The sequence below is a fragment of the Bidens hawaiensis genome, unplaced genomic scaffold, assembly GCF_021521415.1.
Source record: "Bidens hawaiensis isolate Kalapana, Puna unplaced genomic scaffold, B.hawaiensis_p1.1 tig00016593_1, whole genome shotgun sequence".
Classification (NCBI taxonomy): domain Eukaryota; kingdom Viridiplantae; phylum Streptophyta; class Magnoliopsida; order Asterales; family Asteraceae; genus Bidens; species Bidens hawaiensis.
Window position 1 is genome coordinate 168399 of NW_027492522.1, and position 17419 is coordinate 185817.

The window sequence follows — 17419 nt, forward strand, 5'->3', positions numbered from 1 at the left end:
TTGGTTGAAACCCTTTTGGTCTCCCACTGAATTTCGGCCCTACTGACTTTCTTACTCCACCAGAATTGGTACCGCTTGACATATAGGAAACTTCATAAAACCATGTGACTTTGATACCAATGTAGGACCCAGGAGATCATGATTCAACCAACAATCAAGAACATAACAAAGAAGAACAACAACAACATGGGATGAAACTCGAAACACAAACTTTATTGATCGAACAAGACACTATCTTTATTATATGATTAACGTTGTTACAAGGCACTTACATCAAACATCTATTTATAGGAGTCATCATGGAAGTTAATTAGCCACCTCTTGCGGTTATAACTACCACAGCGGTTATATAACTACCTGGTAGTTATATAACTAACTTAATAACCACCAATAACCGTCTAATATTTACATCAAGACACCCTAACTTACAAATGCTGCATAAAACACCCTAAACTATACTTTGTATTATTTACAAGATTGCCCCACACCATTTTATCAAACTTGATTACACAATTAATGCCAACATACTTTATCCTTGAAAACCTTGATTTTTCATCTTCTAATCTATTGAAAGTGTTAGGACATGAAATGTCATATATATGTCCCCAGTTCTATCAGGGTAGGTCGGCGTGAGACTAAAGATAGTGAAACCTAGTTAACGTATTGTAAATGTCAAACGAAAACTGGTTCGATCGAACAAAAGGTTGATTCGATCGAACCAGGCTCATTCGATCGAACAAAGCTTCACTCGATCGAATGAGAGACTCATCCGATCGAATGAGTCTTCGATATATAAACGTTACTTAGGGATTTTCAGAAAGAAGAGCACACATAACACACATACACAGCCGACCTGTTCCCCGGAAATCCTCTCTGCCCGTCAACCCCTTCGGTCCTTTCCTCCGCACCTGGTCGTCATATCATCCTAGGAATTGCTACCGTTTGTGTCGTTGATTACCACCGAGTCGCCGTGTTAGTAGGATTCCGCACTCTAACACGTTGCCCCCGAGAATCGTTGGGAAACCGTCTCCCGATCGGTCCTAACAAAGTGGTATCAGAGCCACGGTTACCGCTAGAAAGGTCTAACAACCGATCTAGCAAGCCGAGCTCTTGATTTTATGCGTTCTGGACGTTAAAAAGTTGGTGTGTTCTTCGTGTTCTTCGCGTTTTCTGGGCTGGCGTTGAAGGAGTCGAATCAGTCCATTCGATCGAACGAGTTCCCCATTCGATCGAATAGGCCTATTCGATTGACTGATTCGATCGAATCAGTCTTCCCGCTCTAAAGTGTCAAATTCAAACGCCAGTTTTCCCGCCCATTCGATTGACTTCATTCGATCGAATCAGTTTGTATTCGATCGAACTGGTTTTCCCGCTCAAAGTGTCAAATTCAAATAGCTGATCGAACCAGTTCTTCATCCGATCGAATATGTGCTTCATCCGATCGAATCTGTGGTTCATTCGACCGAACCAGTTCTCATTCGATCGAACATGTTCCAGACCAAAAAAAAAAAAAAAAAAAAAAAAAAAAAAAAAAAAAAAAAAAAAAAAAAAAAGTCTGGAACGCCTGCTTACACGAAAATTTGCCCAAGCCATTTTTATCAGTCGGGAAGTCTTCTGAAAAAGTTTGGCGAAAATAAAATTTTTTTCGACAAAATTTCCGGGAAATTTTCGGTTAATTGTCGGGTCAGTGATGAAGATTTTTCTGGACATCCTATACATGTTGATCACATTCCAGAAAAAGTTTGGTGACAGTGAAATTTTCACTGATATTTGCCGGCAAAGTCAGAGCGTTTAAATGTTTAACGGTTAAAGCGGCAAATTTGAAGATGAACAAAGCACAATTACCTGAAGGAATTATCGTCTACAAGTTTAATGGATAACCCCTTGTTCATTGAGCTTCTACAGTGGTGATTGTTATAAGAACACAGAAGAACAGAGAAAAGTGATTACTGATGAGGTATGATGTTATTGTGGGGTAGTCAGGAGCATCTGACTATTTATGGGCCAACCAAGTTTAATTTATTGTCCGCATTCTGAAGATTCTGCTTTGTGGAGAGAATCTGAGTTTGAGTTATTGTGGGGTAGTCAGGAGCATCTGACTATTTATGGGCCAATCATGTTAAATATTTATTTTCCGCATGTGAGAATTCCGCTTTGTGGAGGGAATTCTGTTGAAAATTGGTGATTCGCAATCACGAAGTTAATGATGTGTCTTTGTCTCCGATGATGAATCTGCATACAAACTAATCTGTTTAGGGGGAGTAGCTGTGGATTGGAAGCCTCTGTCATTTGTCCAATACATGTTGGTGAAGTAACCGTGTGGGTGAAGATTCGCCGATAGTAAGTCGCGCAGCGGAAGCGTGCATGTATTGTCATGTCTATATATTGGGATACACGTCAACGTCTGAGGGGGAATTTCTACAGTTGGTTGTTTTAAACAGATTATTTAGTCTGAAGATGTCAGCAATGGAGAACACTTTGCATCATTAACCGAGAGTTCAGTCTAAGGGGGAATCTTGCTGCAATGATGGTATTCTTCAACGTGATTATCAAGATAAAGCAGAAGATTTGACTGAAGATTGCAAGAGGTGTCTACAGCAATTCGCAAGCAACGTCCAAGGGGGAATTTGTTGGTGCACATTTTGTGGCCGTCGCTTGGCGAATAGTTTAGAATGTTTATGTTGTATGCTGTACACCTAGGTAGTGGTTCACGCTGAAAGTGATCCATTTGAAAGAGCATTTTCAAATGGATACTCATTCGATCGAACCAGTTTCTGATTCGATCGAATGAGTCTGCCATTCGATCGAATAGGACTCATTCGATCGAATGAGTCTGCCATTCGATCGAATAGGACTCATTCGATCGAATGAGTATCCATTCGATCGAATAGGACTCATTCGATCGAATGAGTCCTGACCGAATGGCAGCGGGTATAAATACCAGCTTTCAGTCGTGAACAGGTAAGAGTTTAAGGTTTTTTGCGTGCCCGGGGCCCAGGTGCTGTCCGGATGAGGGGGGAGGCCATGCTCGACCTCCCCCTGCCATAGACCGTGATTTCAGTGTTTAAACAAGCATGTAATCTTTCGTTTTTATCAATGAAATCGTTTGTTTCGTGTTTGTTTCTGTCCGTCTTTGGTCTTCAAACCTTCCGTCTCGAACGCGCTCGGATCGTCTCGGTCCCGGCTGAACCAACAGAAAGTTCAATATTCCACAACTAAATTAGTAAATTGTATTTCGGTTTGAATGTGAGGTCTTGGGCGCAGTTCATGTTGCACGGTTATGCAGTTAGTCATCATTTATCTATATGCTTTATCAACTTAGAAAAGTTTGCAATAAATTTTTGTAAATTGTAATTCTCGTTAACTGAAGAACAAAAACTACAATTGGTAGCAGAAGTAACAACCCAAAGATTTGAGTTTTCATTATTTTGTGTAACTCTGTTTTAAATAAGTAAAAGTTTTTAACTAAAAGAGACGGAATAAAGAAACTTAAAAAATTAGGGGATAAATGAAATCCTATCAATTTAGAGAGGCAAAATAATCAATTTACTAATCTTCATTATTATAGTACTTAGTAAATCCCACCAGCAATGAAGCTATGAGTATGTTTGGCAAAACTTGATGGTGACTGGTAGCTAAAAGTATTAGATAATTAAACAATACTTAGTTTTATATTTATTTGTATTATTATTAGGATTATACTTAGGGTTTTGAAAGGAATGCAGAATTAATTGCAAATAGTTAACATAAACCGTTATTGACGGCTTCTTGTTAACCATCGCGACCTTTCTAAACGTTGCATCCCTTCAAACCATAGGCTATATAAAGACTTATCTATATCATTGTAAACTTCACCAAGATTATTCATTAATCCAATATATATTCATTTAAATCTGCTGTGTATATTATCAAGTTCGTGTTTCTGATTATGATATACTAACAAACTGGTATCAGAGCTAGATTGAATATCAACATAAAGATTCTTAATTCAAGACCGACGATGATGTCCTGTCAACATTGTATTACAGAACATAAGAAGATGTAACATAGAATAGGCAGAAGAAGTCATAGGCGGTGTTATTTCTACAACATCGAAGGACACTTCATTGCTCATGCCCGATTAAGGAAGATCAAGTGGCCACACAATTCATCAAACAATCCCTAGATGTGGGAAACCGAAGCCAAATCAACACAAAAGATAATCATGAAGATCTACTAGCCGTTGGTACTGACAAGGGATTATGGGCAAATATTTGGTAGATAAGTCTTTCTGCAAAACATCATGTATCGGGTAATTTTGAGTTATTTGATCATATTAGAAATTCGTTTGGAATAGAAACAAATATTCAGGGTTTGTGAACGGTATTCATAAAGGGATTAGGAACAACATCTGTGAAAATGAAATTAGAAACCTTACTTATTCCCAGTGTGTATTATGTTCCTAAAGTTGATAGAAATACTCTAAGTTATGATCAATTGATTCTTCAAGAGTATGCTATTAAGATAGAGGAATTTACAGGTCAAATATCTAAGATATTCAATGGAAATGCATATGAATTAAAGGATAAACTAAAAAGAGTCACTGCTGCGCAGAAAAAGTATAATAAAGAAAAGGCAGATCAGGAATTTGTTAAAGATTGTGATGAGGATTACAAGAATTTCTTAAGATTTGAGAAAGGAAAAATTATTAAACAAGAAAAGGATAATATTTTGGAAAGTTATATGGAGAATATAAGTCTTGAATATGAAGCTTTTAACTTGAACAAAGAAATTATACTTGCTTTAGAGTTTAAGTCATTTAAAGATTGTATTACATTGATAATTTTACTTGATGATTCGGAGTTTGTTTCTATATACAAGGAGCTCTTAAGAGATAAATTTTAAACAATGATTTATTGGTTCTTGAACATACACCTTGCTCTAAATCACTTAGTACCTCCTTATCAAAACGAAAAGGTAGAACTGTTGGATCTTTATATGTTAATAAAAAGAGAAGGTGGTCATGAGAAAATAGAGGAGAAAGGGTTATGGATATTGATTGCAAAAGAGATGGGATTCGACTGGAATGATGGGTATGTTACGAAACTAATTTATGCAAGGTATTTGGATGTATTTGAGTTTGAGTACAGGTTATATATGAGGGATTTAGGAAATGCAGCAGGTTGCAGCCAAGAAAAGGAAACTAAAACGTATCAAGAAGGTTAAAATCAAGATGATCACAAGAGTTCCGGTGAATTAAAAGAAGATGACGCAACAGCCGAGATCAATAAAAGACTTCAAGAAGCACACGAGTATGCAATGTTTATGGGAAATGATTGGAGTGGAGCAAAACAAATGTTTAAGAAGCGAAATGGCGAACACAAAGTACGAAAGACTGATTTCAAGGCTGCAAAGATCGCCCTAGATGATGCACATCAAAGCCTACCATCAACCAAGAACTCTCTTAAACCTAACTATGTTTAGGGGAGTGTATTAGATAATTAAACAATACTTAGGTTTATATTTATTTGTATTATTATTTGTGACATATTATTATTAGGATTATACTTAGGGTTTTGAAAGGTTTGCAGAATTAATTGCAAACAGTTAACAAAAACCGTTATTGATGGTTTCTTGTTAACCATCGCGACCTTTCTAAACGTCGCATCCCTTCAAACCCTAGGCTATATAGAGACATATCTATATCATTATAAACTTCACCAAGATTATTCATTAATCCAATATATATTCGTTTAAATCTGTTTTGTATATTATCAAGTTCGTGTTTCTGATTCTGATATACCAACGCGGAAGCCGGTATCGTAACCATCGTTAGCATCATCAAATCTGTTTTGTTCATATTCATGTTCCTGTGTTTATGTGTGTGAACAAAGAGAAAGAATGCATACAAAGAAAAGGATATTATGTTGAAATATCTTGGTAATTTATATCGTACATCATTAGTGCTATATATACTAATTGATAAGGAGGCAAAGAAACGGTTATCTAATAACCGTTGAACTAACATAAGCCACCATTTATTATCCTAACTATATCTTATAATAAGAATTACAATAATAAACATAAGTATAATACTAAGTTTAATTTATCATCTAATACTATCCCCTAAATTAAACTATCTTCGTTTGATAAAATGCCTTCATTCATCCTATTAGAACTTTCTGAGTTTGCTTCATTTATGGTTGATTCTTCAATCTTCTTTGCCATTTGAGATTTGAAATCTTGATAGTTCCATTCCAATTCGTCGATAAACAATCTCACGATCTTTGGCATTTATAATCCATACGATATCCCATGACACATGCTTGCATTTTTACCTTCATTCTTCACCTTTTCTATAATTGAGATAATCACTTCATCTTTTTCTTTGATGTATCCGTGATGAATCGTATGCCCCGATTTTGATAGAAATAGCGTTTTTGTTGTTCTCCCGCTTTATTCATCATTCTTGATCTTGTAGTTTTCCAAAGATTTTTGCAATCATAATTAATATTAAATTTATTTTCTGTTGCTAATGATCTTCCATGTGTCGCTAATGATCTTTCTTCTGTCACTAATATCCATCCTTCTGTCGCAAATACCTTCATTCCTTTGTCGCCAAATTTTGTCATAAAATCTTTCTTTCTTCTCTTTCGATTCATCCATTCACTCTTAAAAACAGAGACACTAAACTTTCTTCTTTTAATTAACGATTCATTCTCAACATTTTGTTGCCATTTCCTTTTATGAATTCCCATATTTTCATTGAACAACAGAATATCATTATTCTTGTCGATCAATTCCGTAATCGGTGGCGGTGACCGTTTGCGTTGGTCACTTTATTTCTTTAAGCATGCAATTTTCCACGTGTTATAATATCCCTGTTCTTCATGATCATCGCTGTATACCCTTTTTGTGGTGCTGTTGATAATCTACCAATTTCTCTCTCGATTTCGTATCAATATCATCTTTCTGATCATCATCGTATTCTCCTTCTTTCCTCTGGTGATGTTGTCGGTTATCCACCGAGTTTTCTTTCAATTCCGTATCCATGTCGTACTTTCTATCATCATAATCATTCTCGTCTTTGTCTAATTCAGTCTTCTTTGATTCATCAAACCGTCCGGGTTCTGATGTTACACCGTCAGAATGTTCCGTTATCATCATTAATTCCTTTTCCGATTCTAAGATTGCAATTTCTCTTCTTAATTTTGCAATCGCGCGTAATCGCGAGGTTATACGATCGGGATTGTTGTTGATTTCTCTACCGTTTTTGTATCCGCGTTTCATCGTCTCCATTCGTTTCTTCCCAAGATCATGTAAATTTGATCCTTTTTGCTTTGATTTCCGACCGTGTCTCTGATACCACTGTGATGGCGGAAGCCGGTATCGTAATCATCGTTAGCATCATCGAATCTGTGTTGTTCATATTCATGTTCCTGTGTTTATGTATGTTAACAAAGAGAAAGAATGCATACAATGAAAAGGATTTTATATTGAAATATCTTGGTAATTTACATCATACATCATTAGTGCTATATTTACTAATTGATAAGGAGGCAAAGAAACGGTTATCTAATAACCGTTGCACTAACATAAGCCACCATTTATTATCCTAACTATATCTTATAATAAGAATTACAATAATAAACATAAGTATAATAATAAGTTTAATTTATCATCTAATAAAAAGCTGGTGGATGTTGGCTGGAAGCTAGCAGCTGGTAGCTATAGCTAGTAGTTGGTAGCTGTAGCTTTTAAATATATTTAGATATTTGACAGATTAATTGGAGATTTTAATACAATGTATAAAATGATCAAAATGGGCATAACTAAAAAAACATTATATTAAATGCATATATCTTGAAGGTTATATAAGTAATTTTAAATACTAAAAGCTTGTAGCTTTTTCTAAACTCTACTAGCTGGAGCTTCAAGATTCAAACTTTTTCTCATGACCTAAAAGCTTAAAGCTGCTTCAACCAAATAAGGTTTTTTATTGTCTATTAGTTTTTTCTCAAAAGCTTGAAGCTAGAAGAATCTAAAAGCTTACTGCCAAACATACCCATGGTAGGGTCCGAGGAGGGTGAGATAGCTTTACCTCTACCCCGTAGGAATAGAGAGACTGCTTTCGATGAGACCCTCGACTCGATAGTAGTTTTGCATCATGCTATGGACATAAGGCACATAGCACTCAACCATCGGGTCAATGACCGATCGGTGCATGTGCCCTTGTCTTTCAACTATCAATGCTACCATATGAGACATGATTAACTACCACCACTTTTAACGTTATTTATGCGAAATTAGTAAAATAATGTCAAAATTAGTACAATTTCACTTCCCCCACCCCCAAGGCACACACATATATACATTGTTTGCGTACACTGCAATGCACGATGTCAATTTTCTAATCTTGATGTGTCATTTTCGTTGTATTCACATAAATTTTGACTAATCGTAGCGGTCATATTGTAGTAAGGTAAAGAATTGAATGGAATGCAGTACACGCAACCAACCAACCAACCAAAAACTAAATTCTAGCTATAAATATTTCTGAAGTAGCTAATTACATCTTTATTCAGTTTCATAATATATAGTATTTCTAGCTTATATATTCCTTGCTATATCAACTAACGACATGTAGGTGCCAACAATCGCAACCAAAATCCCGACGAACACAATGAACCCAATAAGCACCAATTCTAGTCCAAATCTCCTGTAAGTGCCCGAAATCTTCAAGTAACACAAGGATGGCAATATGATTGACGCTGTGGTACTTAAAAACGCCCCCACAAGTGACATCAAATAACCAAAGAACGGAAGTGCCAGAGCTACAACTACAGTGCTTATTACAAGTGTAGTTCTTATTAAGATGCTAAACTTTCTAGTATTGTATAAAGATAAATATTTTTCTTCGATTGTGTGGACTATTGGTGTGACCATGAGTGCATATTTAGCTATTGGGTTCACCAGGGTGGTGCATATAGCTACTCTTGAGCTTATTTTATTGGTAGGAAGGTTTAATGTGATTTGTGAGTCTACTTGTGAACCAAACATGAGGTAACCAACAATTGCCATTGACGAGTAAGTAATTGTGCAGAAGACAAAACACACAAGCAGCACCTGCATTTTAACGAATAACAAAAGTTATAGTTTTTGAAGACAATAAATCTTGCACAACTTATTTGTGAATGAGTAGAAATAAAGCTCAAAAATTAATTCTAAGCAACCATGTCAAATGTATCAGCAGTCGCCCAAAAAGTCATTTTAATGCGCAGATTAAATGCATAACGCCTTATCCATTTTTTATGTAAGAAATTAGATATTACTAAAATAATGTAAATGTTTTTATATAAGAAATTAGAAAATTATTTGATTAATATTCTACCCTAAACTTTTAATCACCATATGGACGAGAAAAAAAATGAATGGAGGGGACAAAGGCGCGCATAAGATATAATATATTTGCTTGTACCTTTGAAAATTGATGTTGGTTTCTCATGGAAGTATACAAAGTAGGGAACACCGGATGAGCACAATAGCAGAAGGCATACAAACTAATAGCTGAAGGCATCCCATTCCAATTAATGATCGTACCTTTTTCCTGAAACCCGACACCATCAAACTTACCAATCCACAATATCGAGCCTAATATGATCAAAGATGCTAGGACACCACTTGCTGATACATACGAAAGAATGCTCATATTATTCAACCAAATTGTGGGGAGTATGATAGCAGCAACAATAATGACAAAGCCTTTTTTGCTACCCACATGAATCCCAAAAGGATTAATGTCAAGTTCTGGTAATAAGTTGCTTAAATTGTCTCCTTCTAGGATCAAGAAACCTGTAGCAACCAAATAAAGCTCTGCGTTCATGGCAACCGATACTATGATCCTTCCTGTTTTACCAAAAGCCCGGTCTCCAATGTCCGGATAACTTCTTATTGTGCGATCGGTATCCATACATCTTTTAATGAGTACTCCTGTGTAGAAAGTTGAAATCGCTATTGTGAAAAGGAGTAACAAGCTCAACCAACCTCCTGATGCCAATGCATATGGAACTGATAGAATCCCAACACCTAAGACACAAAAGAAAACCAATAATTTATGGGTAGAACATATTTCTAAGATCCCTCAAGTCCATAATTTATGAAAACTATGATATAAACATTTTGTTTACTTCATCCTCCTAATATTACAATATTCTTATGCTTAATTATTAGAAATAATTAAACTAAACTTAGGTTTACATGTTTATGGATCAAATCTGTGTATTCTAAAGTGTATGGGTGTTTATGTATTTCTGTATTTATGTAAAAATATATTATAGGAATGCGTCATTTAGGTTAAGGTTGTGTCAGTTCATTATAACCGCCAATCTGTAAATATATATACAATTACAAATCTATGTATTCAGTGTTTATCACCAAGTTATTCAATAATACCATTTGGTTTAACCAATTTACTGTCCAGTTGTTTGTTACTACATTTTGCAATCGTTTGTCTTCTTGATCTGCTGTTAACATTAATGCTCATAATTTATCTAGTTTACTAATGTATAAAGCATAAGATAAGATATGGAGCCGTAGAAGGACAAAACTTCTGTAAGGTGGTAGTATTTTTTTTTTGGAACAACAAACTAAGTAACACCGGGTACTCTGTACTAAAGGTAGCCCGAGCCGGCCACGAGTCCGGACGGACGGAGCCCCTAGCGGTCCACCTATTGAGGGATTTCCCGGATAAAACCCGACTCCCACACCCGCCAAAGGGCACGATAACGAGGAGCCGGTAAAACCGGATGAGATCAAAACTCGAATCCTGTCAAGCCAGGGTAATCCCTCATATCTCCCGTATAAATTGATGATAGTAAGGTTTGAATCCCTACCTCTCACTAATAAAAGTGAATGCTCTACCATTATGTCACATCCAATTTATTGTAAGGTGGTAGTATTAAAAATGAAATATCCAATTTATTGTAAGGTGGTAGTATTAAAAATGAAATTTGCAATTATGGTTGGATGCATACTAGTCATTCAATTAACTTTATCTATTTGTTTTACATGCATTGTTTGATCATATTTTTCAGGCTCACAAAATAATGTCAAAAGCAGTGTCTCATACAAAATGCCACGTGCAATTATCTTAGTAAAAGTTTTCTATCAAATTCCATACCCACTCCATAAGTCATAGTCATAATCAAAATCATAACTTTTGGTATAAATCACACCCCCTTCAAGGCTTCAAGGTTCAATCTTATGACCTTTTTTTAATGAGCTTAAAGACTAAAGTTACAACAGGATGAACACTCTCTAAGCAGTTAACTTTGGTCTTGTTTTTTTATCTTCATAAATGAATCTTCCTTCAGTCTAATGACCAAATTAATCAGTCTTACAATCAAAATCAGCATAATACAAGAAAACTAATAGTAATTAACCTGATAGAGCATTGAGACCATTAAAACATGTGTTGAAGAAGGAGGAAGTGCCCTTTGTGGGGGTAGCTGTGGTGGTTACATGATGCTCTGCCGCCTTGGTTCTGTTTTCATGGTTAAGCAGTAGAGGTATTGTAACCAAGTAATCTTCACGTTTATCTCCGTCCATCAAATTTCAGAAAGAAAAAGGAGATAATTAATTTTATGCTATTTGTAGAAAGCAAAAAGAATATGCAGAGCGTTGGAAGGTTAAGAGGGGTTGTATATAAGGGTAAGGGTGACAACATGGAGTTTGTTGTATGTATGTCCTAGGTTGCTGTTTTTTTCCCGTTACTAAACCATGTAGCCATTGCTAATATTTTGTAAAGTCCGCATAATCTGCTAGGGGTATGCTTGGTACGAGATAATGGAATAGATGAGGAAATGGAATGGATAACGAAATAAAATGGATCATTATCATTTCATTGTCATGTTTGATTACCATGTAATAATGGAACGATTAATCACTTTATTTTTATTATCTATTAATATTTTATTAGTAATAATAATAATAAATAATAATAATAATAATATGAACATTCATAATAACTAATTTTTAGGACCCTCGCGCTGCAACGTGATTGTTAAACCAAATAAAATAATCGTAACAATGTTGAATCACGTATGTGCGTTTTGAAATGTTAACTCGTCAAATTTAAAATAATTATATTGATAGTGTAGTAATAGTTTGAAATGTAATAATAGGTATATTATAATATACAAAACAATAATGCTAATTATATAATAATAATATAATAATTATAATTGAAAAATAATAATAATCGTAATATAATATAATTATAATCATAATTACAATATAATAAAAGATATAATAATTATAATAGCAATAACAATTGTTAACTCTTTTGACTTCTTCATTTCATGAAGAAATTGAAAAAAAAACATCCATATCCAAAGGAATGAAAATCCTAAAAATGGAAACAGTTTCATTCCTTATGTAATGCTCTATTACATTCATGCATGGTAACCAAAAATGTTTATTTCCATTCCTTTAAAATGACCTATTACATTTCCTCTTCCATTCATTGAAACCAAGCACTACCTAGATTATTCTTGAATCTTGAATGATCTTGTGACGGATGTGTGTGTGAGAAATCAATCAATAAAACGAACAACAAACAATATAGAAATTGTATGTGAATTAGTAATCGAATGGTTACGTCGTGACCGAATGCTTAACATCATGCATACACATATACATAAGTTTTTAAGCCCCATGTTAACACTATTGATCTCACACTTAATATACTAAAGTTAAATAACAAAATCGCTATTTATAACAGAAATTATGAGAACAAAAAGTTTCCGCATATCTATAATAGAACGTCAGACCCCGTGAAATTTTCACTTGCCTAGCAGGCCCGGCTCAAAGAGGGGGCGAGGAGTGCAACGAACCCGGGCCCACTCTCTTAAAAGGCTCATAATTATTAAAAAGGAATAAAATTATATTTTATATATAATTTTGTGTTAAAACAAAAATAGAGCTACTTGTTGCATAGAAAAAGTGTTAGACTATGTTATTATAGGTCATGGGTTCAATTCCCATGGTTGGATTTTTTTTTTCATATGGGTTCAATTCCCACAATATTTGTGTTTTTTTTTTCATTGAAAAAAAACTATTTGTGTTTTATATAAAGTCATTTTAATAACTTGTTTAGTTTTATTTTTTTTGGTTTGGACCATACTGAGTTTATTTTTAATTTTTGTTTTGGTTAATATTGGGCTTTTAAAAGGCAGTCCTATTAGTAAAATTGTCTTTCACATAATTAGAACATGATTTTAGGGCCCCATTTTTTACTCATCCCATACCCCAAAATTTTAAGTGATTTTCGGAGACAGCCCTGTTGCCTAGTACTTTTCGCATCAGGTGAACATCCCGCATGCCACGTAGTTTTCACATATGCAAACTAATGTGATGAACAAGAATTGAAACTAAACTTTCTGATATTGATCGATCGTGATTATTTACATAGATGTTGATGTATATAAATACCCTTCTAATAGACATAACGTTTCAATGAAACGTCGTAACCAAACATAATAACTATAACTCAGTTTTCAACATTACTTACGTATATGCCAGACTCTTCTACTTTAACAAATACATAATATATACTAAACATAATTTCTATTAATTACACATGAACCCTTTTATTTGGTCACTTTAAATAATGACCCCCCCTTCTTAAACAAAATACAGTTTAAGAAGGTCTTCAATTTTCATGACTTCCTTTCATAGTAGTAATGGTTCTTCTTCACAAGCTAGATGAGCCTCTTCTTCCTTATCCTTCCATTTAGAGCATTCCCTTACAAAGTGTTCGTATTCATCACAATCAAAACATCTAACCTTGTTCTTGTCTTCGCTTTCTTGATTCAGATTTCTTTCACATCCTTTTTCTTTTCTGAATGATCCTCTTCCTCTTCCTCGGTTTTGATCACCATGTCCTGTTAATGTTTACTTTCTGAATTACTTGTACTTGCTATGAGCAACCTTCCTTGATCATTGTATTCCAGTTCTTTTAAAGTTTTAATCCGTTCTTCAAAAGTTGTTATTCTTCTCATTTCTTCTTTAAATGGCATCTTATCTATTTATGAATACTGCTCAATATTTGCCACGACTGGTAAATATTCTTTGGTACCGAGATAAGCAGCTTCCTTACAATTTTAAATTTGGCCCATGTACTTCCTAACCTGCTTGCGAAGTTACTCATGGTTTCGTTCTCGTTCATCTTCAAGGATTCTAATTATCTCCTTAAAGTTTATAGACGCGCTCTTTGAAAAATAGCCGATCCAAGGAATCGAGTTTGTATCGAATCGCAACTTCCTTTGCACTTTTGAGTTGCTCGACTTGCAATAGAGCATCTCCCGATGTGTTTGGAAGATTATTTCTTTCGTTGTGTTGCTCTTCCTTCCATTCACCCCTTACGACAATTCAACTGTTCCCCAAAGATTATATGCCTTTAGGATTGTTTCCATCATAATTGACCACTCGTTGAAATTTGATTTTGTTAATTTTGGCGCACATGACTAATTTTCTTGCCTCATAGGACTTGATTATGCCACACATGACTACTTTATTGCATTCTGATGTGTGGGAGTTGGTGCTCAGCCCACCGTAATCTACAGTGGAGCCATTGTAGCTTACAGTGAATTCAGCACCAAGTTTTTCATTTTCCGTTTTCTTGGTATCCGATCGCCATTCTGACATCCCTTGCTTCCTTTTATTTATAACTTGATTCCTCACCATCCTAAATGCATCAAATTAGTTCATTTAAGCTCCGAGCACCTGCAATCATAAAACCAACCATAGTACTCTTGTTATATATAATAAACAAATAAAACACCAAGTATTAAGCACTTAAAAGTGCATCATTTCACTCACTCATCACATCCCCACACTTATCATTTTTCATCCCGAAAAAGAATTACAATGGAATCAGAATCAGAATTGTTTTCACAAAGCATGTAGGTTATTTTAATTAATGACAAATAAACACAAAAACTACGATTGCCGACATTTTTGTCCAATGAAACCCATGCCCTAATACTTACCGAGACAAATAAGGTGTGGGAAATTCATTAGTTCATATGATTAAGTGGGACGCACACTAAAAAGCCCTGAAACCGCCTTACCACACTTCATTATGGTGTTACCGAACCAATCCACCCCAACTTGACTTAACCTTAAACTCAGCTGATCAAAACTTTGCATAGAAAGGTGTAACATTTTAAAGCACATATGTAATAGCTAATACAATAAAGGATGTTGTTGTCCAACTAAACTCAAGCATCAAAGTCTACCAAAATGGCCATTACATATAGTTAAGGTAAAATTAAGTAACTACCTAGAAAGTGGTCCCCACTACATGGCATACCCCAATATCAAGAAACACTCCGAAGCACATCATCTGTTGGTGCATTTTGGTGTGTCATAGGTTTTATGTTTATCTTTTCTGTAATAAATGATAATGTTGTGTTATGTTTATGTTTAAATGGGCTAGTCTTAGGTGAATTTATGGTTTAGGCAAAGTAGTGCCTAACTACGCCTAGTATGTAACAGGAAAATATATGTAGTATATAGACATATCTTCGGCCTAGGGTTTAAGGTTGATCGTTCTACCCGTGATAACTTGTGAAGTACTTTACCGTGTATTGAAAAATACAATGCTATTATTCAATACAAGTAATCATTTGGTTTAATTTGTTTCGTGTTTGTTTTAAAACTCGTAAACAAATACTAATGGGATTTTGCACCCTTAGAGTTTGTGATACATCCATTGTCGATCCATTACATGGAACTACAATTGGTATTAGAGCGTTAAGCTCTTAATTGTGTGGTTCGGAAGTATCACACGAGTGTTGCACTCGAAATCAAGGATTAATCACCAGTTTTACATCCAAAGCCTACTAAAAAATACATCCATAGAGTACCTTCTCCTTACCTTCACCCACCAAAAATCCCAACAAGATTTCGAGTAAGGAAAGGAAGGGTAAGGAGATGCAGGTTGAGGAGGAGGAGGAGGTGTATGTGCCGAGTGGGGATGAAGAAGATGTGCGGACTATTAGTGTATCTACCCGGGGTTGTTCGTATGGGGACTTTAAGAAATGTGACCCTCCTTCTTTCGATGGTACTAAGGATGCTTTGGTAGCACATCAGTGGGTGAGGGAGATGGAGGCCGTTCTAAGAGTTAGTAAGTGCAAGGGGGATGACATGGTGACTTATGCTACTGCCTCGTTTCGTTCCGAGGCACTATGTTGGTGGGATAATATGGCGTAGGCCATGGGTGATCGTTCGATTAGGAGGATGACGTGGGATGAGTTGAAGAAATTGGTTCTTGATCAGTTTTGTCCTCCACATGAATTGGATAAGATTGAATAGGAATTCTTGACCTTGGAGGCGGGTAGTATGACGCATCGGGAGTATACCACGAAGTTTAATAAAATGGCTCGATTATGTCCCGATCTAGTTACTCCCGAAGCTAAGAGGATTAAGAAGTATGTGAAGGGTCTTCCGGTAGATGTTCGTAGGGGTGTGGTGACCACCGACATGAGCTCGTTTCACTCGGTGGTTAACCTAGCAGGCACATTGTACGATCAGAGGAAGAAGTTACTGCCAATCGAAACTAGAAAGACATGGAACTCAAATTCGTTAGGTAAGTGGCCCGGGGGAAGCAATTTTAATTCGTTTGAGAAGAGAGTAAAGACTGAGCCTTCAGAATTTAAGAGGGATGCGGCGGTTGGTAATTGCAAGAAGTGCAGGAAACCGCACAAAGGGGATTGTAAGGTTGGGTCTGGTTCCTGTTTTCGATGTGATATGGTTGGACACCCTCATTTCGAGTGTCCGACGTTGACTTGTTTCTGCTGTAAGGGTGTCGGCCACTTGGGCATCAAACTGTCCTACCAGCAAGGCAGGGGGTCCGATCAAAGGACTTCCTCGAGGGGGAAAGTGGAAGAGAAGCCGAAGGTCAGGGCGAGGGCCTTCAACATCTCCAAGGGAGAGGCAAAGGATGACGCAGGCATTGTTTCAGGTACTTTTTCCTTATTCATCTTTTAATCCACCGTTATAATTTCTCATTCCTTTGGAATCGTATGTGATGATCATGTAGCTAAGCAGTAGTGTAATCCTAACCTAGGTACCTTTTTACTTGATGAATTACAGGCATCGGTCTTATTTGATTCGGGTGCCAGTAGAAGTTTTATGTCTACCGCTTTCTGTTCCTCGTTGAATAAATTATCCGAGCGCGTAGTCGATGTGTTTGAGGTTGAGGTCGCCGTAGGAAAGTCCGTTTCCGTGTCTATGGCTATTCATGGTTGTTCCATAGAGTTGTCTGGGTATAGATTTCCGGTACGGTTGTACTTGATGCCGCTTGGCTGTTTCGATGTGGTGCTTGGGATGGATTGGCTCGCAAGTGTTAATGCTCAGACTGTTTGTGGTCAGAAAC

At 36.0% G+C, this 17419-nt stretch overlaps 1 protein-coding gene across 1 annotated transcript; it reads right to left on the minus strand.

Moving 5' to 3' along the window:
• Window positions 1–8589: 8589 nt before the first annotated feature.
• On the minus strand, window positions 8590–11748 carry LOC143551798 (amino acid transporter AVT1I-like). Its single transcript, XM_077042148.1, has 3 exons — window positions 11421–11748; window positions 9458–10065; window positions 8590–9105 (listed from the first exon to the last, which is right to left on the minus strand). Exons 1-3 carry the CDS (start codon window positions 11584–11586, stop codon window positions 8590–8592), a joined length of 1290 nt encoding a protein of 429 aa, XP_076898263.1. The 5' UTR covers window positions 11587–11748.
• Between the last annotated feature and the right edge of the window lie 5671 nt (window positions 11749–17419).

What these genes read in the sequence shown, in the direction of transcription:
- LOC143551798 (XM_077042148.1), bottom strand. Translation starts at nt 11,586, where the DNA reads ATGGACGGAGATAAACGTGAAGATTACTTGGTTACAATACCTCTACTG. An exon ending in TGGTCTCAATGCTCTATCAG is followed by an intron (nt 10,066 to 11,420) that starts GTTAATTACTAT and finishes TTTGTGTCTTAG; the next exon opens with GTGTTGGGATTCTATCAGTT. An exon ending in ACCAACATCAATTTTCAAAG is followed by an intron (nt 9,106 to 9,457) that starts GTACAAGCAAAT and finishes GTTAAAATGCAG; the next exon opens with GTGCTGCTTGTGTGTTTTGT.